General features: G+C 46.4%; 1 protein-coding gene across 4 annotated transcripts in view; it reads right to left on the bottom strand.

Annotated features, from left to right (window-relative positions):
* The window catches only part of DNAH10 (dynein axonemal heavy chain 10), a 134,850-nt gene that overhangs the window by 92,987 nt on the left and 14,310 nt on the right, over positions 1–27,553 (bottom strand). For all 4 annotated transcript variants that reach the window (XR_014302639.1, XM_082698590.1, XM_082698589.1 and 1 more), the window contains exons 7-19: positions 25,932–26,089; positions 25,073–25,303; positions 23,448–23,638; positions 21,614–21,812; positions 19,119–19,313; positions 15,435–15,605; positions 12,908–13,084; positions 10,815–10,940; positions 9,847–10,019; positions 9,097–9,248; positions 4,271–4,435; positions 3,211–3,418; positions 917–1,073 (exon numbers count right to left, since the gene is read on the bottom strand). Coding sequence is in view for 3 of the 4 variants with exons in the window: in XM_082698590.1 (XP_082554716.1) it covers positions 917–1,073; positions 3,211–3,418; positions 4,271–4,435; positions 9,097–9,248; positions 9,847–10,019; positions 10,815–10,940; positions 12,908–13,084; positions 15,435–15,605; positions 19,119–19,313; positions 21,614–21,812; positions 23,448–23,638; positions 25,073–25,303; positions 25,932–26,089 (2,303 nt within the window). In the remaining variant the exon portion in view is untranslated. The remainder of the gene's footprint in view (positions 1–916; positions 1,074–3,210; positions 3,419–4,270; positions 4,436–9,096; positions 9,249–9,846; positions 10,020–10,814; positions 10,941–12,907; positions 13,085–15,434; positions 15,606–19,118; positions 19,314–21,613; positions 21,813–23,447; positions 23,639–25,072; positions 25,304–25,931; positions 26,090–27,553) is intronic.

Raw genomic sequence — 27,553 nt, 5'->3', positions numbered from 1 at the left:
TGGGATAGAGTCCCACATCAGATCCCCTGCTCAGCAGGGAGACCGCTTCTCCCTCTGCCCTTCCCCCACTTGTGCACGCGCTCACGTGCTCTCTCTCTCTCTCTCTCAAATAAATAAAATCTTAAAATAAATAAATCTAAAATAAAAAAGAAAAAGAAGGAAAGAGCAGGCAGGCAGGTGATAGCTGAAGACCATGGTAAGGAGTTCAGATTATGTTCTAATGCAGCGTGAAGTCATCTGGGGTTTTTGTAGAAGAGATCTGATGTGAAATGACTCATGCTTTAAAAAGCTAACTCTGGTCCTCCTCTCTCATGGCTGAGAAGATGTTGTGGAAGCTTCTGCAGTCATCCAGGTGTGGAATGACGCACAGGAGTCAACCAGGCTTCCCAGGGCCGGGATGTGGACGGATGGGAGGAAACAGAAGGACCAAGGCTGGCTCCTAGGTTTCTGGTTCATGCGATTAGGTTGGTGCTCATACCAGTTTCCTGCAATAAGACAACCTGGGGCAGGAACAAGTTGCAGGATAGGAAGTCAAGAATTCCACCTTGGACATGCCAAGGCTCAGGTCAGAGCGGACTCCCCCAGGGGGCATGTGACTCGAATAGCAGGGTGAGCAGCAGAGAGGTCTGGGCTGGGGACAGACGTGGGTGGTCATCTCCAGAGGAGTAGGATTAAAAGCCATGGGACTGGTTATGATTGCATGGAGAGGAGAAAAGGGAGCTGGGATCAAGCCAGCATGGGCCACTCTGGCCTCGAGAGGTGTAGAGGAAGAGCCAGGAAGGAGAACAGTCTGGACGAGGAGCAGAGCGGAGCCTGGGTTCGCCACCTCCTTAGCAACTTGCTTCCCAAAGCCTGTGGGCCAGCCGTCAGGGGCGACGGGCCCCCTGTGAATCGACACAGACACGTCCGCCCTTACCTTGGTGATCTCCACACAATTTCGGACACAGTGGACGCACATTTTGTCGATCTCACTCGCGTTGGGATGCAAGATGATCTCGGGAGCCGTCAGGATGGTATCCGTTTGAAACAAAGGAACGTTCCCAAGGATTAGAGAATTAAAAGACTGCAGATTCCTGGGAGGGGTTAATAAAAGAGACCCAGGGCTCCCTGGAGTGACGTACATCCAACACTCGAGGGAAACCGCTAGCATCACAAAAGCCACACGTGAAAACCTGCTGTGAGGAACAGCTCATGTCATAGCAGACAGTGTACACTGAGTTTCATTATATACCCTTGTTTGGACCTACATTTCTAAATAGCTCATTTCTACTTTTTGGAAGTGGATTTCAGTTGGAAGATACAGTGCTGACTTCCAGAAACTCTTCCACCTGGCTCGGAAAAATGGTCTTCATACAGGCTTTGTCTTCCCCCAGAAAGTCCCTCACGCTTGTAGCTTACTCCGGGTCTTCAGGATGCAGCTCAAAGGTGGCCTCTGGAGGCCTTTTTGACCACCCAGTTAACACAGCTGCTCTGTTTTCTCCCAGGAACACTATTCTGCCTTATTTCTTGCATAGAAATCATGTTGGTTATGTCTGGTTCCTTGTGTTTTGTATCTCTCCTATGAAGATGGAGAAGCTCCAGAATGCCTGGTCCAGTGCCTGGCACATGCAGGCTCTAAGAAACCTGTGAATGAATGAGTGGATGGATGGATGGATGGATGGGTGGATGGAAGGGTGGATGGGGAAGATGGATGGATGGGTGGATGGATAGTTGGATGGATGGCTCACATAGCATATTAGAAAGGGAAACATCACAGGAAGTGCCCTATATAAGGGGCTGCTACAGGAATCTAAGTTAGAAACAATTAAAAAAATAAAATGTGTAGAACACAGTTTTTTGTAAACGATCAACTTAGTGAAATTTATCAAACTGGGTCCACCCCTGGGGATAAAAATATATTATATGTTTATAAAAAATTAAAAAAAAAAACTAGGTCCAGGAAGCAAGACAACCAAAGGTGCTTATTTTATTTATCAATGTCTTGTTCCAAAGTAGATTTTATCAGCTCACAAAAATAGCTGCAGTAAGAGACCCTAAAATCAGAGTGGGATAAAATATGAAAGAAAGGAAACTAATCACAGATGTTTAATGAAGTTATCACTGACCCAGATTCACATTCTAGCCCTTCTTCTCACTAGATGTGTGTGTGTGGCCTTAGGCAAGTCACTTATCCTCCCAACAGTCTGTGAAAAATGAGGAGGAGATTGTAGAGAGTGTAACATGAGCCTGGTGCACAGTAAGCTCCCGTATGTGATAGATTTTAAATATATATATATATCTAGAGCCAAGAATGAGACAATACAAACATAAGTACCTATAAACTTGCTGCATTTAGGCTACAAATTGGGCTCTGAGTTTCCCAGCAGACAAGGAGAAAAGGGAAAGCTATGAAGTCAACAATTCACAGTACCCACACCATTTAAAAACAAAACAGAAAAATGACAGAGAAAAAAGAAAACTCCTTAAAAAAAAAAAAAGACAGAAAGAAAACTTTTTCAGGAGATTAGGATCAGAAGGGATGCTAGAAAAATTTCTTCTGGGGTTCTTCACAAAGAAGGGATTGCATGATGAAATGAATACCACCCTTGACAATATGGAGGTAAGAGTCCCAGTGTGATGTTCCCATCACACTGACTTAGGGTCATTCTAGGAAACCAAACTAGGAATTCCTAGAATGATCCTTAGTCAATGTGATGAAGCTCAGGCAGTGAGCTTTGAGCTGGTCTAGCTGAGGTGCTGAGCTGTGGGCTGAGAGCTCTAGAAGGGACAGGAGAGCCTTGCCTGTTGTGAGGTTGGCCCACGTAATAGACATTCAACACATATGTGATGGCCATCCCAGCCAAGGATTTGCTATAGACCATCAGGGAGAATAATCGGGTCATATGTCCTTCAGTTCAGCCTCTCTCAATACAGGGGAGGTTATCACCTAGGATTTGGGTAATATTGAGTGACAGGATGTATGCCTTTAGGATAGCTGAATAAGGGGAGGGAAATCATTTCCTTTTCAGAATGTCGAGGGGCCTAATAAGAATGAGAGCCAAATGGGAAAGTCACCCTTCCATCCTGGGAGCACCCTTCAACCAGAAAGTGGACTTACTGTCCAGATGATTTCTTCTCTGCATTTTATGACTCTGTCTCCAACTATTCATATATGTAAATTATTTTAATCTATGCCCCCCGTCTTTAAAACAGGCAACAAGATTAACTTACTTCAGGATGAGCTTCGTCAAGACCTCATAAATTTTACGTTCCCAGTATTCGTAATAGGAGCCCAGCTTAGGAGCCTTGCCCGTGTTGGTGTGGATGACCAGACCCTCGACTTTGGTCAGTAGAGGCCCAATGGCAAGATACCACCTGACCATGTGATCCACATCTTTGGCCCTTTCCCTTTCGATGTGCTCAAAGAACTCCTTCACGCCTGTAGAGGAAGACATCAGTTACCATTCTTCGTGAGTGCAGGAAAGGACATTACTCCCAAAGCAATCCAAACATCAGCTATATCTCTTAGAAACCAGGGAGGGAGACAAACCATAAGAGACTCTTAATCTCAGGGGACAAACTGAGGGTTGCTGGGAGGGGGGATGTGGTAGTTGGGTGATGGACATTGGCATGGAGGGATGCGGTGTGTGCTATGGTGAGTGTTGTGAATTCTGTAAGCCTGATGAAGCACAGACCTGTACTCCTGAAACAAATAATACATTATATGTTAATTTTTTTAAAAAATACAAAACCAGCCTCTAACCTAGACTGAAAGAAAATAAGTCAATACCAAAAGTTAAGACATGCCCTAATCAAAAAACAAACGATAACACGGGAATGCCCACTGTGCCTGCTAAAGCATACTCCATACATAAGAGGGCTTTTAGATCTTCGCGCAACCTTGCTTTTCTTTAATTGCTTTTTGACTTGTCTAAGACCATGTAAAAGACCTTGTTTAAACAAGTAATTGTCAGCCCATAAGAACACACTCTACTTTACTGTTACAAAGTTATTGACAGAAATACTCCTGATTGTCACAGACCCCACAATTTGAAAACTGTCTAAGCAACATAGAAAACATGGCAAAAAGAAAGAATTACTCATGATCCTTTCAAGTAAGTGACTGAGATCTTTGGGAATGGTTTTGTTCCATTTGTGGAACAAGTGTGTGTGTGTGTGTGTGTGTGTGTGTGTGTGTGCGCGCGCACGCACACGTGTGCAATCATAACCAACAGTTGGGGGTATTTTTTCCATTTCTTCTGTTATCAGAGAAACAAGAAATCATATCTACCTGGAAGATCTTCCTCATTTTTGGGTGCTGGATATTTAAAGAGGTTTATAGACTCTATTAACATAAGCCTGTTAGAAATGTCATCTGCATTCTTATGAATCTGGTGGACAAGGGATTCAAATTTTCCAATGGCCTGTTTGCACCGAGTTATGTAGTCAGCAATACCTTTGGGGAAAAAAGAAAAAGAAAGGAGAAAAAAAAAGATATTTCGCTTTCAAACTCTTTCTTTCCATATGCTGCCCACCAACATCTGAGAGGTTAATACTGGCATCTGGTCACAGGAAAGACCCTGCTCATCTCATCCCCTTGGGTCTTGGTCGGGGCTAATATCCCCTTAGCACTCTTAGGGATGAGGACAAGGACCCCTGTACTCAGAATCCACCAGGGATGCCTGGGGGGCTCAGTTGGTGAAACGTCCACCTTTGGCTCAGGTCATGATCCCAGGGTCCTGAGATCAAGCCCCACGTTGGGCTCCCTGCTCAGCGGGGAGACTGTTTCTTCCTCTCCCTTGCCACTGTTTTGCACTCTCTCTTAAATAAATAAATAAAATAAAATAAAAAAAGAATCAATCAAATGATACATTTTCTCGGTTCAGATTTTAGCTAATCATCACCTAGAGCAGGAGAGGTCGTGAGGAGAAAGAGAAGGTTCAACTCCGTTGTCTTCCCACTGCTATGGAAACACGAACCTTCCACTCTACCCTACTCTGCTTCCAGTCTCCTCTGGCCTGTTGCTTGGAAAAGTAGCCAGTAATGACATGAATTGTAAACCTGGACATTTTTCACAAAGCAATCCAAACATCAGCTCTATCTCTTAGAAACCAGGGATGGAGACAAACCATAAGAGACTCTTAATCTCGGGGAACAAACTGAGGGTTGCTGGAGAGGAGGGGGGTGGGAGGGATGGGGTGGCTGGGGGATTGCCACTGGCATGGAGGGATGCCAGGCAGTGGTTTAAGCATGTCGCTGTCATCAAGTGTTTACAACAATCCCGTGAACTGGGTACTAAGATGATGCTGACCTTACAGATAAGGACACTGGGCCTCCACAAAGTTCAGTCACAAGGGTGGAGCTGGACTTTTAACCCAGGGGGTTTAACTCGGCAGCCCAAGTCCAAATATGCATGTTCTCCATTCAAAGAAGGGAAGAAGAGAATGAAATGACAAGGAGAAGAGGGGAGAATATTTGAAAAGAAGGGGAAAAAAAGAAGAGCAAAAATGCCTTGCTTATTTAAAAAAGCAAAGGGCACATGCTTTAATGAGCAATGGGTGTTGTACCCAAATAATGAATCATGGAACACTACATCAAAAACTGTACTGTATGGTGTATATACTGATGGTGACTAACATAATAAAAAATAAAACAAAAATAAAATTAAATTTAAAAAGAAAGGGAGAACGCCTGGGTGGCTCAGTCAGTTAAGCACCTGCCTTCGGCTCAGGTCATGAACCCAGGGTCCTGAGATTGAGCCCCACACTGGGCTCTCTGCTTGCAGAGAGCCTGTTTCTCCCTTTCCCTCTGCCATGGAGAGAAGCCAACCAGCTAGGGACCTTGGGACCCAAAGAATGAGTTCCTTTTCCTTCTATATCTCAGACTTAGAGATTAAGAAACTGGCAACCCTGGGGTAGGGAGAGGGCGGTTGGGTTATGGACATTGGGGAGGGTATGCGCTATGGTGAGTGCTGTGAAGTATGTAAGCCTGAGGATTCACAGACCTGTACCCCTGGGGCAAATAATACATTATATGTTAATAAAAATAATTTTAAAAAAAGAAACTGGCAACCCATAAATGCTAAAGCCCCCAAAATTGTGTTCTGTCTAGCCAAAAGAAAGGAACATCCTGACAAGACAGAAAATTTTACAAAGTAACTGCTCTACTCTAGCCAAACGCCACAGAAAAAACTGTGACCTCACCCAAACCCTTGCCAATAAGGACCAGTTGGGGGCCTAGATGTCCACATTCATACTACTGTGATGAGGCACCCTGAACCCTCTACCAGAGAAGGCCATGGAGGTAAAAGGGACCATGTACAAAAAATTAATTGTATCTCTATAAACTAGCAACAAACAAGTAGACACCAAAATTAAAAACACAGTATCATTTACAACCATTCATCAAAAATAAAATACTTGAGCATAAATCTAACAAAACATGTACAAAACTTGTATGTTGAAAACTAAACAACAGTGCTAATGAAATAAAAAAATTTAAATAAATGGAAAGATATACCATGTTCATGGATTGCAAAGCTCAACAGAGTTCAGATATCAATTTTCCTTAAATTGATATACATAGCTAACATAATTCCCATCAAAATCCCAGTAAGCATTTTTTGGTAAATATAAACAAGATTATTCTAAAATTTATATGAAAAATCAAAGGAACTGGAACAGCCAAAACAATTTTCCTGAGGAAAAAAAATGGGAAGAATCAATCTAGCCAATTTCCAGACTTAACATATATCTACAGTAATCAAGACTGTGATACTGGCAGAGGAACAGACACATAGATCAATGGAAAAGAATAAAGAACCAGAAAGAGACCCATACAAATATGCCCAGCTGGTTTTCTACACAGATGCAAATTCAATTTAATGGAAAAAGTTAGCCTTCTCAATTAATGATTAGACATCCATCATCAAGAAGTAAGAGGAGGGGGGCACCTGGGTGGCTCAGTGAGTTAAAGCCTCTGCCTTCAGCTCAGGTCATGATCTCAGGGTCCTGGGATCGAGCCCCGCATCGGGCTCTCTGCTCAGCGGAGAGCCTGCTTCTTCCTCTCTCTCTGCCTGCCTCTCTGCCTAGTTGGGATCTCTGTCAAATAAATAAAATCTTTTTAAAAAAAATGAGGAGGAGGAGGAAGGGGAAGAAGAGGAGGAAGAAGAAGGAAGAGAAATAAACTTCAACTAGAGTCTCACACTTTGAACAAAAAAATTAACCAAGATTGATCACAAACTTAACTGTAAAATACAAAATTATAACAACTTTAGGAAAAATAGGAGAAAGTCTTTGGGATGCATATCAGGCAAAAAGAATCCTTACACTTGACACCAAAAGCATGATCCATAAAAGGGAAACTTGATTAATTGGGATTCTCAAACTTTTAAACTTTCAGTCTATAAAAGATGCTATTAGGACTATGAAAACACAAGTTATGGAGTAGGAGAAAATATTTGCAAACCACATATCCAACAAGGGGCTAGTATGTAAATATATAAAGAACTCTCAAAACTCACAATGCAAAAGCAAACAGTATGATCAGAAGACATAGAACGACATTTCACTGAAGATGATACACGGATGGCAAACCAACACGAGACAATGCTCAACATCATTAACCAATCCAGAAATGCAAATCAAAACCATAATGAGACCATTACATAGCTACACAATGATTATAATAAAAAAAAAATAGTGACAATACCAAAATGCTGGCCAAGACCCAGAAAAAAAATGGAACATATATTGTTGATGGAAATGCAAAATGGCACAGCCACTCTGGAAAACACCATGGCAATTAATAACAGTAATAATAATAAAGACTAAACATGCAAGCAGCATAGGACCCAGAAATTGCACTCCTGAGCATTTGTCCCAGAGAAATGAAACTCGTGTTCATGTAAAGCCTCACACACAAATATTTTTCTAGCACAAATGTTTATTCATCACAGGTGAATGGCTTAATTAGGGCACATTGAGACCATGGGATTCCAGCCGCCAAAGAAACACACTACCGGTACACGTAACAGCTTGGACAACCTTCCAGGGAATTATGCTAACAGAGAAAAGCCAACCCAAAAAGGTTACATGCGATTTCATTTATGGAACACTCTTGAAATGACAAAATGATGGACGTGGAGAGCAGATTCGTGGTTGCAAGGGTTGGGGCTGGGAAAGAGTGTGAAGTGCATAGGACTTTAGAACAGCAACATGAGGGGCACCTTGGTGGCTCAGTGGGTTAAGCCTCTGCCTTTGGCTCAGGTCATGATCTCAGGGTCCTGGGATCGAGCCCTGCATCGGGCTCTCTGCTCAATGGAGAGCCTGCTTCCCCCACCTGTCTCTCTGCCTGCTTGTGATCTCTGTCCACCAAATAGATAAATAAATCTTTTTTTTTTAAAGATTTTATTTATTTATTTGACAGACAGAGATCACAAGTAGGCAGAGAGGCAGACAAAGAGAGAGAGGGAAGCAGGCTCTCCACTGAGCAGAGAGCCCCATGCGGGGCTCAATCCCAAGACCCTGAGATCATGACCTGAGCCGAAAGCAGAGGCTTTAACCCACTGAGCCACCCAGACGCCCCAATAAATAAATCTTTTTTAAAAGTGGGGAGGAAGTAACATGAGTTCTTCACTGCACTGCGGAAACACACCACACCTCGCTTGTATCGGTGTCAACAGGTCTGGAGTGTGAGCTGTACAACAGTTTTGTTGAATCTACCATGGGAGAGCACCGAGTAAAACATGCACAGCACCTCTCTGTATTATTCTTACAACTGGAAGTGAATCCACAAATTATTTCAAAATTAGAATTTCAATATTAGCAAAAGATAGAAAGATGTTGGGGAAAAAAATAACAGTCACTTTATTTTTGGAGGACAAAATATCGGGTCAGCCGGTTGTCCAAACGACATCCGTCTCATCTTCAGCCCCAACTAAAGCCTTGAGATTAAGTCTAAGTTCCACCAAGTATAAATGATTCATGTTTGAAACTCAGGTGTCAGCGACATCTACCTACACACAAGAAGTATAATTCAACGAAAACGATCTTAAAAGAAATTATTTTTGCATCCCGAAGTCTACAAGGTAATAAACAGGTAGATGAATTGTGTTACCTAGTGAGCTCCAATTTAGTCTCTTATATCCAGACCTAAACACTCTCATTAATTCCTGGGAATGATCATCGAGAAGGAGAGACTCTGCTTCATTTAACGTTCCTATGAGCTTGTGATGGTGGTCCAGCATCCGTTGTATTCCTTCCGTGTACCTGTGCGTCACAGGAAAGTCACTGATACGAGCATGTACAATGGAGCTCATAAAAACCGTAACATTTTAAATAGGTTACAAAACACCATTAACTAGGCTAAAGCTTTGTTTTCTTTTTCCTTTTTTTTTTTTTTTTTTAGCAGACTCCCCAGCCAGCATGGAGCCCAATGTGGGGCTCAAACTCACAACCTTGTGATCGAGACCTGAGCCGAGACCACGAGTCAGACACTTGACCACTGAGCCACCCAAGCGCCCCTAGGCTAAAGCTTTGATCGAGAGATGTGTAGCAATTGAAAACAATGCTGGTCTTCCCACTAACTTTCTTTTCTGGAAAATATTGGTTATTTTTCATCAGAAACTGTTATTTATGTTAACAAGGAATGGGTTTGTTATCGTTACTTTTAGAGGAATGGATGAATACAGTTTAAACATTGCTTAGTTGAATGAATACAGTTTAAACATTTCTAATCCTGGTGGCAATAAAATGCAGAAAAAAAGAAAGCAAGAGAGGGTGAGTTTTGCATAAATCTTTAAGAATGTCTAAAGGGGTTCTGAGATCAAGAAGCTTACTATTGATTTAAAAGAAGAATCTTTTTTACCTAAGAAATTTGTCCTCCTGGAGAGCAACATTTCTTGCTAATTCAGGGACAGAGAATCCTAGCTGTTCCAAGTACTTTGTTTCGTTAATAATCTCCTTGAGAGCCGGTGAAAAATTAATTGCAAACATGGCTCCCTTTTCCAAGTTGGCCGTCTCGTCAGCAATGGAAGAGGTCTGTGGAAGAGAGGTCTCACGAGTATGGCGAGGGCGGTCCGAGAAGGAGCCCGCACAGCCCAGGGCACACGTACATTTGGAGAGAGATCGGCGAAGGGCCCTGGATGGGGCCAGACGGGGGAGCCGGCTGGAGCCAGCTCGGATCCGTGTTTTGTTCAGCGAACAGCGTTCGATTTAAAGAATTTTAAGAATTCGATTTAGTCGCTCACTTTCCCAGACTGGTCAACTGCATGTAAATATCCAGAATCCTGGCTTCCCTGCCGGCCCCATCTGGGGCTCTGCACTCGGTTTGCTCCCTGCTGCAGGATTTCACAGACCACAGTCCTAAAGCCGCCTGGCCCAGGTCTCGCCTGCCCTTCCTCACCTCCAGCCCCGCTACGAGGATCTCTTCACTGAGCACCTGCCGTCTATCAGAGGCTCTGTAGAGCTCAAGTGCCGTGGACAAGGGCGAATCATGGGAAATGGCCTCTTTCTGCAGGTCAACGGACAACTACTTCGTACAGAGTTCGACTAGTGCTTCGTGTGTTGGGATCACCTGCTCCGACTCATTTTACAAATGGGGAAACTGAGGCTTGGAGTTCAGCCGCTCACCCACAGGGTGAGCGGGGTTGCCGGATTCCGGCACGTTTCCTCGCCACGACAGGATGCTGCCTCCGTCTCCTCCCCTGGCAGCCTGGCCCCTTCTTTGCCTTGGATTTCGGAAACACCTGTCCACACACCGAACCTCAAGCAAATGGCAGACGCCATCATCTGCCCCCAGCGCCCTAACCTGGGCAAGGACCCGGAAATACGCACCTTAGTGAGCAGGCTCTTCTTCATAAGAGTCGGCAGGACCAGCTCCGTGGTCTCCCTCCACTGCTCGTACTTCCTGTCCTCATAGTCCTTCATGGTCCTCCCCACTTCCAAGTACTTCTGTTTTACCTGTCAAGGAACTCGGGCAATTATCAGTTTGCCCTTGGAAATAACACTCCTCATTCTCTCTCTCTCTCTCTCTCTCTCTCTCTCTCCCCCCACCCTTTAAAAACACATTTTGCAAAAGGAAGCACAGAAATTTTCACAAATTTTGGAGGGAGTGTTTAAGACGATACAACTTGAAATCCACGCCAACTAGCAGAGATCAGCAGACTCCAGCCCGTGGGCTGCCTTGGGTGCAGCCCGAGCAAAGAACAGCTTTTAACATTTTTAAAGGATTAGCAGGAACCCAAAAAGAATGACAGTGCTTTGCGATGTGTGAAAAGCACAGGAAATTAGAGTTTTGGCGATGGTACATGAAGTTTTGTAAGAACGCAGCCATGCCTGTTCCTTGTACCCCTCTCCATGGCTGCTTTCTTGCTACACCACGGCAGGGTATGACCTGCAAATGCCTAAAACATTTACTCTCCCAACCTTCGAGCAAATGGTTTCTCAACCCTGGTGATGTAACATACAAACGCCCACAGGCAGGGGAGGGACAGTATTATCAGAAAGATGGTCCTCCTCTGGAAAAGCTGGAGATCAAGTTCAGGGAGAAGCCCCTGTGTCTGGTTACCTAGAAGATGCCTGTACAGATTAAGAAACCAAAGATACAGAGGGCTGGAATCCAAGATCTATAAAGAACTCCTCAAACGCAACACCCAAAAAACAGATGATCATGTCCAAAAATAGGCAGGAAACATGAGCAGACACTTCTCCAAAGACGACATTCAAATGGCTAACAGACACGTGGAAAAATGGTCATCAACACTAGCCATCAGGGAGATTCAAATCAAAACCACACTGAGATACCAACTTACACCAGTCAGAATGGCCAAAATTAACAAGACAGGAAACAGCGTGTGTTGGCGAGGAGGTGGAGAAAGGGGAGCCCTCCTACACTGTTGGTGGGGATGCAAGTTGGTGCGGCCACTTTGGAGGACAGTGTGGAGATTCCTTAAGAAATTAAAAACAGAGCTTCCCTATGACCCTGCAATGGCACTACTAGGTATTTACCCCCAAAGACACAGATGTAGTAAAAAGAAGGGCCATCTGTACCCCAATGTTCATAGCAGCAATGGCCAGTCACCAAACTGTGGAAAGAACCAAGATGACCTTCAACAGATAAATGGATAAAGATGTCGTCCATAGGGGCGCCTGGGTGGCTCAGTGGGTTAAAGCCTCTGCCTTTGGCTCGGGTCATGATCCCGGAGTCCTGGGATTGAGCCCTGCATCAGGCTCTCTGCTCAGCGGGGAGCCTGCTTCCTCCCCTCTCTCTCTGCCTGCCTCTCTGCCTACTTGTGATCTCTCTCTGTCAAACTAATAAATTTTTTTTAAATCTTTAAAAAAAAAAAAAGATGTGGTCCATATACACAGTGGAGTATTGTGCCTCCATCAGAAAGGATGAACACCCAACTTTTGTAGCAACACGGATAGGACTGGAGGAGATGATGCTGAGTGAAACCATTCAAGCAGAGAGAATCAATTATCATATGGTTTCGCTTACTTGTGGAGCATAAGGAATAACACGGGAGACGTTAGAAGGAAAGGAAACGTGAGTTGGGGGAAATCAGAGGGAGAGACGAACCACGAGAGACTGTGGACTCTGAGAAACAAACTGAGGGTTTTGAAGGGGAGAGGGTGGTGGGATGAGGATGGGCGAGCCTTAAATGGGCCTTAGGGAGGGCACCGATTGCCTAGAGCACGGGCTGTGGTGCACCAACAATGCATCTTGGAACAGGGAAAAAATAAATTTTTTAAAAAATAGTATGATGCCGAAGATAAAAAACACAAAATGTAGTTTTAAACCTGATCCTGAAATCAGAGACCACAGGAAAGACCTTCTCAGTGGGAGGCTTGGACGTGCCCCTCCCGCGGGCGGCCCTCCCTTGTCGCTGAAATACTCCGAGGGGTCGACCCCGGCCAAAGTGACACACCTCTCTTCCTCGCTCACTATCCAGGATCTCCTCCACCTCCTGGAACCTGAGGATGGTGTGCTTGATCCGAAAGAACAGGGACCGTTCCCAGTAGATCGCACCTGCTACTGGAGGGTGATTCTTGTACAGCGGGGGGTTGTCCAGGTTCTGAACAAAGAGCTTGTTAACGATGTCGATCTGAAAAGCAATCAGAGGCCCTCTGTCCGTGGTACGCCTCGGCACGTGCGCCCGGAAGACTGAACTGGGTCTTGAAACCAACAAACGCTCGAGCGTCAGACATCGAATGAGATACAGAATCATGCTTTTGGCTGATTATTTACTCTTTTTTTCTTACACCCCAGCAGGGTTTTCCCTTTGGTTTAACATAGGCAGTGCTCCAAATTGCCTTATGACTGCAGACCACGCACAATCATGTCACTGACTTAATAGATTTTTTTTTTTAAGATTTTATCTATTTATTTGACAGAGATCACAAGCAGGCAGAGAGGCAGACAGAGAGAAGCAAGCTCCCCACTGAGCAGAGAGCCCGATGTGGGGCTCGATCCCAGAATACTAGGATCATGACCTGAGCCAAAGGCAGAGGTTAACCCACTGAGCCACCCATGCGCCCCAGATATCCTGAGATCTGTTCTAGGCAGGACCAGCAGCCAGGCTTACACAGTGTGTGTGTGCTTATGTACACATGCATGTGCACCCATACACACACACACCCCTGAGATTTTATAACTATTTGATTTTTTTAATTACATAAAATACATATAACGTAAAATTTACCATCTTTCAGTGCTCCTGGGGGCTCAGTGGGTTAAGCCGCTGCCTTCAGCTCAGGTCATGATCTCAGGGTCCTGGGATCGAGCCCCGCATCGGCTCTCGGCTCAGTGGGGAGCCCGCTTCCCCCTCTCTCTGCCTGCCTCTCTGCCTATCTACTTATGATCTCTCTCTCTGTATCAAATAAATAAAAACTTTTAAAAAATTTTTAAAAATTTACCATCTTTCAGTGCCTTTCAGCAGCATTAAGCCCATTCACACCTTCGTATCACCACCACCACTTGGCTCAGAACGGTTTCATCCATCCCAGAGACTCCCGTCCCCACGAAACACTGACTCCCCACCCTCCACCCCCAACCCCCGGCACTCACCCCTCTCCCTTCCGTCTCCTGAATTTAACTCCTCTGTGTACCTCATGCAAGTGGAACCAAAGAGAGACTGAGCTTTTCTGACTTCAGAAATGTTCGGCCTCAACCCTGGAGCAGCAGGTGCCACAAGGTCCTTCCTTTAAGGCTGAGTCTTACTCCATCGCATGGAGAGACCACATTTTGTGTACCCATTCCTCTATCAGTAGACTCCCGGGCTGTTTGCACATTCTGGCCCGTGTGCCTAGTGCCGTGTGCGATACCTCTTCAAGACCCTGTTTTTGCTTCTGGAGAGTCTATGCCCAGAAGTGGAATTGGGGGACCACATGGTCTGGACCCGCTTTTTAAAAGCAGCAGCTCCACACTCTCATGTGGGTAATTACAGGTGGGAGACACGATAATAACCCCCCAGCAATGGTCCCGATCCCCAGAATCTATGAATATATTACGTGACAAAGGGAACTCAAAGTTGCCAAGCAGCTGACCTTATAAGGGTGATGACCCCAGATTAGCTGGGTGGGCCCGAGGGACCCACAAGGGCCCTTAAAAGAGGAAGAGGAAGGCAAAGCAGAGAGTCAGAGCGATGGACACGGGACTGGCCATCGCTGGCTTTGAAGACGGAAGGGAGCCACGGACCTCTAAAAGCTGGGGATGGGGGTGGGGGGGACCGAACAAGGAAATGGATTCTCCCTAGAGACTCCAGAAAGGAACCCAGCCCTGCTGACCCTTGGATTTCAACCCGATGAGACCAGGGCCGATTCCGGACCTTCAAGATCGTGTGTCAGGTAGCAAATCGGCGTGGTTCAAAGTCACCACGTTTGTAGCCCCGTGTTCCGGCGGCAAGAGGAAGAGACACGTTTGGAGACCCCCTCACTCTTTTATGTCACACCACCTGATTACACCACATGGGCTCATTTTGTCCTCTGAATAAGATCCTTTATCCTCTGAATAAAATGATAAGCAATTTTTTTTTTTTTGGTTTGTTTCTCCCACCAGATACGGTCTTCTTCGAAGGCAGAATCTGTGTTTTGTTCCGCTCTCCATCTCTGTGTCTCCCCCCACGTTTGGAATATGTGAACACCGGAGACATTCTTCTGAATTAATCTATAAAGATGTATACAGGTAGCTAAGACTTCCGCAATGATTAAAGTGACTCTGACTACTAACTCACACAGAGCCCATCACAACGGGAGCTATAAATCCTTACTGAATTTCTTCACCGAACAAATCCACTTTGGTTCGGTTGCCTGGGGCGTGCTGTCACATGCTTACTGGGGAAAATGCCCCAGTTTCTCTGCACGTGGATGCAAGAGACAGACAAGAGCGTGATTCCATTCTCCACAGCTTGCCCAAGGCTCTTCTACCGCTCCGGCACCTATAGATCTAGCAATTACCTCTTTGCAATACTGTGCAAGAATATCGTTGAATTTCATCATCATTTGTCGATTGATAGCTTCCCGTGAACGAATGTGCTTAAATTTTAAAAGCATGTCGAACGCTGCTTCAGCTGACCGAAGCGTCTTAAAAGATTCATCAATAAAATGTTTTGCTTCTTTCTCAATAACCTGCCAATAAATAAGTAAATAAAGAATAAATAAATAAAAATAAAATAAAACAATCCTCATGTATGAAACAAGACAAAACCAGGGGCGCCTGGGTGACTCAGTGAGTTAAGCATCTGCCTTCAGCTCAGGTCATGATCTCAGGGTCCTGGGATCGAGCCCCGCATCGGGCTCTCTGCTCAGTGGGGAGCCTGATCCACCTACTTGTGATCTCTGTCAAATAAATAGATAAAAATCTTTAAAAAAAGAAAGAAAGAAAGAAAGAAAAGAACCAAGACAAAACCAGAGGGAGACAAACCATAAGAGACTCTTCATCTCAGGAAACAAACTGAGGGTTGCCGGATGGGAAGGGGTTAGGGGGGATGGCATGGCTGGGTGAAGGACTTTGGGGGGGCATGTGCGGTGCTGAGCGCAGTGAATTATGCAAGACTGATGAATCACAGACCTGTACCCTGAAGCAAACAATACATTGTATGTTAGTAAAAATAATAATTTTTAAAACGTCCTCATGTCCCTGTAACTATCCTGAGAAAACAAAGCGGCCAGAAGTAAGCAAAAACAAATTCGTGACTTGAGATTGGTGTCCAGTGTGCTTTAGCGGAAGCTGGTGTCCAGTTAAAAACAGCAGACTGGCTGCACTGGTTTTCTGTTCTCTCCCCTCATTCTGTTCAAAATGATCAAAAGGAAATGTTTTTAAGTGTTAATTCATAGAAACCAAGAAAATGGGAGAGGACACAACAGCAAGATGAGAGAGTTCATGAATTTTAGGCAGATGGAAATAAATAACATTACAGAAGGCACAGAATTACAACCTGATGCTGGCATCAAGGGGAGCAGGTAGGAACCGGTTTCCTCCGCATGAAACCTCCAGGAGCCTGAACATCTGGAGACACCAGACACCAGGAGGGGGAGAGGCAGACACAGGGTCCCTTCTCTACACGGCACAGCCAGGCCACTACTCTTCCTCTACACCCTCATTCCAGAGTTCAGGGGAGCCTGGGTGGCTTAGTCGGTTAAACGTCGGACTCTTGATTTTGGCTTAGGTCATGATCTCAGGGTTGTGAGACTGAGTCTGATGTTAGGCCCCACAATAGGCATGAAGCCTGCTTAAGATTCTCTCTCTTTCCCCCCCACCACCCCCCAACTTTGCACACATACACTTTCTCTCTCAAAAAAAAAAAAAAAAATCATGTTTATAGCAGCAATGTCCACAATAGCCAAACTATAGAAAGAACCTAGATGTCCATCAACAGATGAATGGATAAAGAAGATATGGTATACACACACACACACACACAATGGAATACAATGCAGCCATCAAAAGAAATGAAAACTTGCCATTTGCTATGACGTGGATGGAACTAGAGGGTATTACGCTGAGCGAAATAAGTCAATCAGAGAAAGACAATTATCACATGATCTCTCTGATATGAGGAATTTGAGAGGCAAAGTGGGGGGGGGGGGTTGGGGGTAGGGAAGGAAAAAATGAAACAAGACAGGATCAGGAGGGAGACAAACCAGAGAGACTTAATCTCACAAAACAAACTGAAGGTTGCTAGGGGGTGGGGGGGGTAGGGAGAGGGTGGTTGGGTTATGGACATTGGGGAGGAAATGTGCTATGGTGAATGCTCTGAAATGCGTAAGCCTGATGATTCAGAGACCTATACCCCTGGGGCAAATATTACGTTATATGTTAATTAAAAATAATTTTTAAAAAATCAGAATTCTAATAACACTGGAAGCAAGAAATCAATGAATACCCTCAAATTTCTAAAAAAAGTTATTTCAACCTTAAATTCTATAGCTAATTTTATTTCAGAATCCATACTTGCAAAACTAAAAAAAAAAAAAAAAAAAAAAACATGAAAACTTTCTTAGGAAGCTCCTAAAAAAGGTGCTCCAGCATCACGAAGAGCTACAAGGAAAGAAAAAGATGCAAAATCTAGAAAACAGGATCCAACACAGTTAAGAAAAGATAAGAAGTCCTAGAGTGACTACTTTGCAGTAAGTCTAAAGAGGAAACAATTTACGGGAGCAGAAAAAGAGAGAGCTCTGGAACAAAGACCGCCAGGAAAGTAATAGTACTGATAGCAGATGGAACCCATTAGATACATAGCAGAGATGTTACAGCAGTTGCAAAAAAAAAAAAAAAAAAAAAAAAAGTATGTAAATAATCAGGCAAATAAAAATAAAAGCAATGACTAACTTTAGGAAAAACAAAGGGTCGTAAGAGAAAGGTGATATGGTTACAATGGGCTTCTTGGCTCAGTAGTGAACAATGTTGGCACAGACGTAACAAGTAAACACTAACCATTTATTTAACCAAAAGTTATGACAGAACTACATTAGATGACAAAGATGCAAAGAGGGATATGGGCAGGAATAGGAAAGGCAAGTCTGTATCTACTCAGAAGATTTAATAGGTATCTGAAACTGATTTAATTTGATAAATCAGAAAGTAACCACACTGGCATGTTCTTTAGGAAACAGAAAGGTAAACAACAAAAAAAATCTAGAGTTATGAAAAATGACAGCAATAATGGGAAGGGAGGGGTTAGCTTGGGCTGCTTTTTCTTTTGGGTAGCCTTTCAGTATCACTTGACAAAGGGACAATGAAAATTTCTATTTAAAAATTAGTAACAGGGTGCCTGAGTGGCTCAGTGGGTTGGGCCTCTGCCTTCAGCTCAGATCATGACCTCAGGGTCCTGGGATCAAGCCCAGCATCGGGCTCTCTGCTCAGCGGGGAGCCTGCCCCCCCCTTCTCTCTATGCCTGCCTGTCTACCTATTTGTGATCTCTGTCTGTCAAATAAATAAATAAAATCTTTTAGAAAAAAAAAATGGAAGTGTTCGGATAACATAAGAACTGTCTGGGGTTGTCCATATAGAAAGATGCTCTGGGGTTATAAATGGGAGTACTACTGATGCACTTCCCACTTGAAGCTGGAAAGGAATTCACGATGAACCATCCACCATCCTATCACGCTGTGTGGAGTGGAACTATATTCTAAGATACAGTCTCCCTTCTATGGCTCTGCCTCCTCCATACCCTAAGCCGCAACCTCCTGTATCATCTCCCCACCTCCTGTCATACCCTAGCCCAAATCAGCCTATACTATGACCAGAAGAACCTTCCTCAACCATAATTCTCTTGACCTTACCCCAATTGGTCAACAACCTTCAGTGGTTCCCTACTGTCTACTAAATCAAGTCTCATTCATCACCCTCCTAGGTCTTCTCCAATTATACACCGAACTCAGCTTTGCAGAAATGCTATTGTGTCTGGCTTGATTTAACCTTATTCTGCCTAAGGATAGGAATGGGAACAAAGATGATTAAGGAATGTTCATGTCTACCTTATACCCCTCCATATTGCTTTTTTGTTTGTTTGTTCACAAATAAGCAAGTATTACTTGTTGTGACTTAAAAAAGTTCTAAGCATAACTAAATAACTAATTTAACATGGGAGGAAATGTAGTATCTGCTTCCAAGATTAAATGGATCAATGGGTTACTTGCCAGAACTTCAATCTTGAAGTCGTCCATCACATATTTCCAGTACTGGGAAGACTTGATGCTGAAAGGGTCAAAGGCCAGGTTTTCCATGGGGGTGACCAGGCTGTCCACCCTGCAGAGGACATCATCAATGCGCTTGGGATCCCCCGTCACTGCCTTTAGTTCGGGACCAAATATATTGTAAAATTCCTCCATAACCTGCCCAAACAAAACACAAGGAAGTTGCCTTTTGGTTTTCTTATGAATGTTCTAACTACAAATAAATTGCATCTAGATCTGCCTGAGAACAAGAATCAGGTCACACAGGGGCACCTGGGTGACTTTGTCAGTTGGGCATCCGACTCAAAATCTTGGCTCAGGTCATGATCGCAGGGTGGTGGATCAAGTCCCGAGATGGGCTCCACGCTCAGCAGGGAGTTTGCTGGAGATCTCTCCCTCTGCCTCTCCCCCACTCGCTCTCTAAAATAATAATTTTTGTTTAATCATGTCACACAGGCAACTTCCTCCCAGTCTAAGACCTCCGGCACTCTGCCCACTGCCTGTAGGACAAGATCCAGAGGTCCTGACACGGTTTGCAAAGTCTACACGTTCAGACCTTCACTTTCTCCTCCAACCCCTTCCCATACTGTGCCCCACGCCCCGCCTCCTTGCCGCCAGCCCGGCCCTCTTTCCGTCCCCTGTTCCTTCTTATCACAAGGCCTTCGTACTTGCTGTTCAAATTGCCAGGCTAGCTACAACTCATCGTTGACGATCACTTTGTCACTCCCAACCCCTTAGAAAAGGTCAGGCCCCGCTACACACTTTAAGAGCCTCCTCGACTGCACTTTTCAGAGCGTTTACGTCAGCTGTAGCTATGTATCTGTATGACTGTTACGTCTACCATCTTTCTTCTACTGGACTGTAAGGTCCCTGAAGCCACACGCTAGGGACATGCTTGCCAGGGCCATCTTCACAGGCGTGTGACCCAGGGAGGTCCACAGGGCTCCAAGCTCCAAAGGGCTCCATGCTGGGTTTAAGGCTCTGCTATGACGTTCTCGAAATTCTTCATAACTTCTTCTTTGCATGTGTTTTGTAAATGAAGGCTGATGGGCAGTCATGCACACATACAAGTAGGACACCGGGATCTGCATGTCCCCTGCTCCTTTCCACACAGAGCGTGTGACCCCACGAGCACAGGAGTCTGGTGGGCCCACCGTGCATGGCAGTCTGGGGACATTCGCAGTCAGGACAAGTAAGTGTGTTGCATGAACAATTGTACACGAGGACACCAGCTACTCCGCAAGACCACATTCTCCCTTCAAACTGGGCTTTGCTTCAGACACAGGAGCCCACGAACCGTTCTAAGAAACACGCCTGAACAGAAAACAGACCCTACGGCTTCCTGTTCCTGTAACTTCCCCGTGTTCACCAGCTACGTGTCCTGAAATGAGGACATGGGAGGGACAGCAGAGACCACGAAGCACGCTCCTTGCTGTCCCAGCCCTTCCCCGGTCATCAGCAAGCCATGGGGGGAGAGGAGGCTGGCAGGATGTGCGCGCATCGAGAAGGGAGAGGAAAAGTTGTGTGCGGGTCGCCGCTGCCCCGGCAGCGAGGACACACGTGGGCACATCCAACTGACAAGGCACAAAATGTGACTCCACATATGAGCTAAATGCCCTGGTTTTTGCATTTTAAGCCAAGACTGTACCATTTAGGGATGAATGGCAAAATTCATGGAATAATTTAAATTTACTCTCTTTACTTTGCTACGGTTGTGGCAAAAACTAAAGCCCCACTGAGAACACGTCAGGAGAGAGAGAAAAGCTTTATATTTTAATGTTTGTAATAGCATTTTTTTTCCTGCTTTTTGAAACAAGGGGTCCCACGTCTGTTTGCACTGGGCACCGCAGGTTAGGTGACCGGCCCTGGATCTGCTCCCACAGTTTCTCTAGCGGCAAGCCAGGTGCCTGGCACAGAGGAGTTCCCGACAAATACTAAGAACGAATGAATGCATCAACCTTCGTGAGACAAAGGACTGTGGGTCATTCACCCACTCAGCCACTAAACCCTTTTATGTTCCTTTAGGAGAGTCACCGATGGATGGGAAGCTGCTGAAGCAATGGGCAAGCGTGATGTGGCTTCAGGAGAGTCGAGAGAGGAGTCTTGGCGTGGACTCTGAGAAATTCCAGCATTTAAGGGGAAGACAGAGGAGGAGGATTTTGCAAAAGACGGAGAAGGAACGGCCAGAGGTCAAAGGACACCAAAAAGCAGGGTGAAGGAGGGGGTGTCGCGGAAGACAAGGAAAAGTTGCAAGAGGTCTGGTGTGGCTCTGGAATGTTCTGGTACATTCTGGATGCTCTCTCAAGTGCTTCCCCCTGCCAGACCCCACCTGCCTCCTGGCTTCCCCCGACACAGAGAATGTGCCATCCAAAAGCCAAACCGTCTTCCATGGGGCAAGTCCTGCCTCCAGCCGGCCGGCTTCCCGCGCAGCAGAGAAAGCCTCCACCAGCCCTTCCCACCTGCAAAACGTTGCAGAGATCTTGGCAGATGGAGGCCATGTAATCCGTCCTCTCAAACAGCCGCTTGCGGTCGAACTCCCACCGAGCTTCTCTCCCCGAAGCCTCGATCTTGGCCCTGGTGTCAAAATAGGCTTTCTTCCACATGTGGAGGGCGTTCCGGGCCTCCAGGGTTTTGTGCTGGGCGCTGGCTCGATTCTCTCTGCGAAGAAAAAAGAAGCCATGATGGGGGGAAGCGAGCGGCCGTGGGTCTGAGCCGCGCTCTCCAAGGGCAGCAGGCTTCAGAGGGGAGAGTGTCCCCGAGGAGCAGGGCCTCCCTGATCTCACAGCCTGGTGGCGAACGCGTACCTGGGGAGCCGCTGCTCCGCACCAGCGTGCAAGGGTGTGAGGGCCTTACACACCTGCCGGGTCCGGCATCAGGAGCCACGCCCGGGCTGATCTTGGCCACAGCTGCCCACCCAGCCCACCAGAGACTCACTTCCCCCAGGGAGCTTGCTTGCTTTATTTTTATTTATTTATTTTTTTTTTAAAGAAAGTGAAGATCTGTATCTCTTCCAACATTGGATCCTAGAGGTTCTCCCACCTCAGGGGCCTGGGGTCCAGAAGGAAGTTTCCCTCTGACGGTAGGACTTTGTCTCCCCCAGGTTAACTAAGGAAGAAGGTCCTGATTAAGATAAAATCATTGGGACCCCTGGGTGGCTCAGTGGGTTAAAGCCTCTGCCTTCAGCTCAGAGTCCTGGGATCCAGCCCCACATCGGGCTCCCTGCTCAGCGGGGAGCCTGCTTCTCCCTGTCCCTCTGTCTACCTCTCTGCCTACTTGTATGTACTCTCTAAAATAAACAGAATCTTTAAAAAATAAAATATATATAAAATATAAGATATATAAAAAAAATAAAAATGAAATAAAATAACCTATGGGGCGTCTGAGTGGCTCCATCAGTTAAACATCCGACTCTTGGTTTTCGGCTCCGGTGGTGATCTCAGGGTCCTGGGATCGAGCCCCGCACTGGGCTCCACGCTCAGCAGGGAGCCTGCGGGAGAGTCTCTCTGCCCCTCCTCCCACTCAGGCACTCACTCTCGCTTTCTCTCGAAAGCACATCAATTAATCATTTTTAAAAATTCAGATAAAGGGTTATTACTGGACCATAAAGAGGAAGGTGGCACATCTACACCCGCCCCAACAGGAACGAACTGTGAAAACGCGACGCCGAGTGAAAGCAGACGTTCACCGAGGGCCCCACGCTGGGGGACTCCGTCTGTATGAAGAGGCAAAGCCATCGAGGCAGAAAGTAGATCTGTGGTTGCCCAGGGCCAGGTGGCTCGGGAAGACAGAGGGACAGCTCCAGGCTACGGGGCTCCTTCTCAAACTGAGAAAAGTATTCCACCATCCATTACGAGGACAGACACAGGACTCTGAAGAGCCACGGAGTTGTGCATTCTAAATGGGTGGATTTCAGTAAAGCTGTTTAAGACCTTTTTTGTTATTTTTTTTAGGTAGGTGCCACACCCAGTGTGAAGCCCCATGCGGGCTCAAACTCACAACCCCGAGATCAACACCTGAGCTGAGATCAAGAGTCAGACATGTTGGGGTGTCTGGGTGGCTCAGTGGGTTAAGCCTCTGCCTTGGGCTCAGGTCATGTTCCCAGAGTCCTGGGATCGAGCCTCGCCGCATCGGGCTCTCTGCTCAGCGGGGAGCCTGCTTCCCCCTCTCTCTCTCTGCCTGCCTCTCTGCCTACTTGTGAGCTCTGTCAAATAAATAAAATCTTTTAAAAAAAGAGTCAGCCAGGCGCCCCGACAGCGGAGAGCTCCAGAGGACCTGGGCGCACCGACTTCTTACTTGAACAGAGTCCGCAGGTTAACCACTTTGCAGACTCTCTCGGCGATTTCCCAGGCAATCCGCTCCATGAGCGGGATCATCCTCTCGTCTTTGTTGTAGTGCCGGGAGATGATCCACACCATCCGCAGGGCGCTCATCATGGACGGGATCGTCTCCAAGACCACATGGAAGCTGGAGCCGTGCGTGATGTTCTGACCGAGAGAACGAGCAACCTCAGCCTCTGGGGTCAAGTAGGTCACTGAACCACACGGACGCGGGAAGCTTCCTCGTCCTAATTCAAAAGTAAATACACTCATACGGGAGGAGTGTGTCACCCCCAAAAAGAAGTCTGACGTCGTCTGGACACACGGACATGGAAAGAGAAGATTCGCAACGAAAGGAAATAAAGCAATTTGCAGGAACGTCTAAAGTATGAGTGTGCATACCGAGAGAGCTAGAGAGCGAGAATAGAGAAAGAACGTATGTTTATGTCTACTGAGGATACACGTGCACACTCAGGACACGATGCACGTGGCAGACGGTCTTTTCCAAAGGCAGCCCCAGCCTCCTGACTGCACCCCCTCGCCATGAACGGATGGGGTCATCTTCTCCACCCATCAAATCCCTCCGGACTGCTACTTCTTTAGCCAGCAGAATATGGCAGAGGTAATGTGGTACCCCTTCTGAACACAGCCCTTAGCTGGCCTGCTTCTGGTCTCTTAGACCCGGTTACCCTGAAGCCACCAGGCCTGGAGACACCCAAGCCATGTGGAAAAATCCCGGGGGATGAGGTACCACGTGGAGAGAAAGAAGCCCAGGGGCACCCTGGCGCCAGCCGTGTGGGCAAAGCAGCCGTGGGGAGGGATGCCTGGGGGGCTCCGTCAGTGAAGCGTCTGCCTTCGGCTCGGGTCATGATCTCAGGGTCCTGGGATCGAGCCCCACATCGGGCTCTCTGCTCGGCGGGGAGCCTGAGCTGCTCCCTCTGCCTCTGCCGCTCCCCCTGCTTGGGCTCTCTCTCTCCCATTCTCTCTCCTTCTCTCTCAAGTAAATAAAATATCTTTTAAAAAGAACAAAGATTGAAAAAAAAAAAAGTGAAAAAGCCCACAGATGGGGATACTGCAAAACATAAATCTGATAAGGAACTTATTTGCAAATAAAAAAAAAAAAAAAAAGGAAAGAAAGAAAAAAATATTTAACTCCTAAATCAAATCCATAAGACTACCTCAAAAATGGGATAAAGATTAAAGCAGACATTTTTATCAAAGAAAGAAGCACATGGCAAGGTGTTCAATGTCATTAGTTTCTGGGGAATTCGGGTCAAAATCACAAGGACGTCGTCTATTATGCGCACAAGACAAACGATCCCACTTACAGAAAACACCTAAACTGGGTGAAGTCAGAGAGTAGGAACACGGTGACCGGGATGCCAGGACGAGGGAACTGTTGGGTCAGGAGCTCTGGGTTTATGTTCCGGGATGAAATGCTTACATGGAGCATGATGGGTGCCCAGCACCGTGTGTGAGCTACGCACTTGCAAGGGGTTAAAACAAGCACCGTCCTATGCATGTTGCCGCAGTCGTTTAAATGCAGAATTACAAAAGGAAACTCAATCGCTGACCTTCCGAAGCGCCGGGCCGCCCGCGTACCTTGAAATGGCGCTCCACGGTGGACAGAAACCGCACGTTGTCAGAGGCCTCCATGTGCAGTTTGAATAACTCGGTCAAGACCGGCTGCAGGTTAGCCACGAGCATGGAATCCGCCTCCTTGATCACATCCAGGACCTTCCGGACTACTGGAAGCTTCGTCTGCTCATGGAGCGCACTCAGCGTAGCATTTCTCTCTCGCCAGAATTCAATTTCGGCCAGGGGACCGTTACCCTGAGAAGTGACATGAACACACAAAGTGTCATCCTTGGCATGAAGCACACACGCGCGTGTTTCCTTCTCCAGCTGCTCCAAATAGGGATCAACCCATGCACTTGACCTAGGATGGTCCGATCAGACTGGATCGGAGGACTCTGGCTAGGAAGGCTGAGCAGAAACGCTGCCTTTCTCCGGGCAACGTGACATGGGGATGGGAGAAGTTGCCACCGGGAAGGCGACCAATCTGAGAGGAGGATGGAACCGAGAAGAGAGATTCCCGGAGAAACGCAGCCAGACCAAACCGTACCTGAAACCAGCCCTGCCTCTGGACTTTTCATTACGGGAGCCCATAAATGGTCTCTTGTTGAAGCCAACCAAGTAACATTTCCAGTTTCTGGCACTCGAAGCCAACGGAGTAACTTTTCCTGTTTCTGGCCACCCAAGCATTGTGACAGACACACGGTATTATCTTCGTCAGGCCAGAGTGTGGTCTGGCAGCATGCTAAACGTCAGCAAGCCCAAGAACAACATCGTGGCTATGTTTGCTTTGATCCTTAAGGAGCTCACAGAACCGTACAAACAGAGGCTGGGTCAAACAGATCCCCAGACTCCCCAGAATGAGCAAAGGGACCGCCTGACCTACCTGGGGAGTCTTTTTCAGCTGGTCCTCGACGGCCGCAGAGATCAGGTTGAGCCAGTTGATCACGCACTGCTCTAAGGCTTCCACAGCTTCCGGGTCGGCGGCCAGGTCAGACACCTCTCTCTCCACACTGATGCTCGGCATTTCTAATTTGATCTCACCTAGCAGAACAGAAATGGTCACTTGCTTAGCCACTCATCTGGGGGTAGATGATTACAGACAGTAACATTCAAGGTTTTCTCTCCAGACATCAGTCCAGTAAGACTGTCCTGACCTGTCTGTAGTACTTTCCCTTCTATTAGAACGCAACGAGGGGCACCTGGGTGGCTCAAGTCATGGTCCTGGAGTCCCGGGATTGGATCCCACATTGGGCTCCCTGCTCAGCAGACAGCCTGCTTCTCCCTCTGGCCTCCTGTCTTTCATGCTCTCTCTCGCTCTCTCAAAAATAAAATAAAATAAAATAAAATCTTTAGAATGCAACTTAAAAAAGTAGATCATTATAACAGTGTTAATATGGGTCACAGAGGGGCACCTGGGTGGCTCAGTGGGTTAAGCCTCTGCCTTTGACTTGGGTCATGATCTCAGGTTTCTAGGATCAAGCCCCGCATCGGGCTCTCTGCTCAGCGGGGAGCCTGCTTCCCCCTCTCTTTCCCTGCCTGCCTCCCTGCCTACTTGTGATCCCTCTCTGTCAAATAAATAAATAAATAAAATCTTTTTAAAAATATATGGGTCACGGAGATCAAGTTATTTAAGATCCTGAACTTACATCCCACAAGTTCAATTTAAAAAATTAAGCCACCTGGTTAGCTCAGTCAGAAAAATGCAGGTCTTGATCTCGGGGTTGTGTATTGGAACCCCACCTTGGATACAGAGATCACTTTAAAAAATAAAACCTTTTTTTAGAAAAATAAATAAAAATTAGACAAACAACCCAGAGCTCAACAGAAATTTGGAAAAACCTCCAACATGAAATAGACAGGCCAAGATAAATCAGAAACAATGACCTCAGAGGAAACAGACAATGCAAAGAGTTTGTTTTTAATCCCAATTATGAGTGTCAGGGAGGTGAGACTATCTGGCATCCATGAAATAAGACCAGAATGCTGAGCAGGGAGCCTGACATGGGATTTGGTTCCAGGACCCCAGGATCATGACCTGAGCTGAAGGCAGAGGCTTAATGACTGATTTATTTATTTATTTGACAGAGAGAGAGAGATCACAAGTAGGCAGAGAGGCAGGCAGAGAGAGAGGAGGAAGCAGGCTCCCCGCGGAGCAGAGAGCCCGATGCGGGGCTCGATCCCAGGACCCTGAGATCATGACCTGAGCTGAAGGCAGCGGCTTAACCCACTGAGCCACCCAGGCGCCCCTGTCCAAGACGTTCTTATAAGATACTTTCAGAATGGCAATTTGGAATGCTGGCAGAGGAAAGGGAACTGTCCAAGGAAGGAAAGTTCACCCAAGGCTCCTACTCTGCTCTGAAGTAAGCGGTCTTCCCGTTGTCCTAGTGACATCAGAACCCATTTTGTGACGTCATGAAAAGAAGAGCGTGGAAGCATGATGGGAGCCGGCCGCGGCAGGGCAGGGGCAGTGCGAGGGTGGCGTGCGGCCGGGGAGAGTGGATGAAA

The sequence above is a fragment of the Mustela nivalis genome (assembly GCF_964662115.1).
Source record: "Mustela nivalis genome assembly, chromosome: 14".
NCBI classification, from domain to species: domain Eukaryota; kingdom Metazoa; phylum Chordata; class Mammalia; order Carnivora; family Mustelidae; genus Mustela; species Mustela nivalis.
Note: the sequence above shows the minus strand (reverse complement) of the source record. Positions and strands in the feature narration are given on the sequence as shown.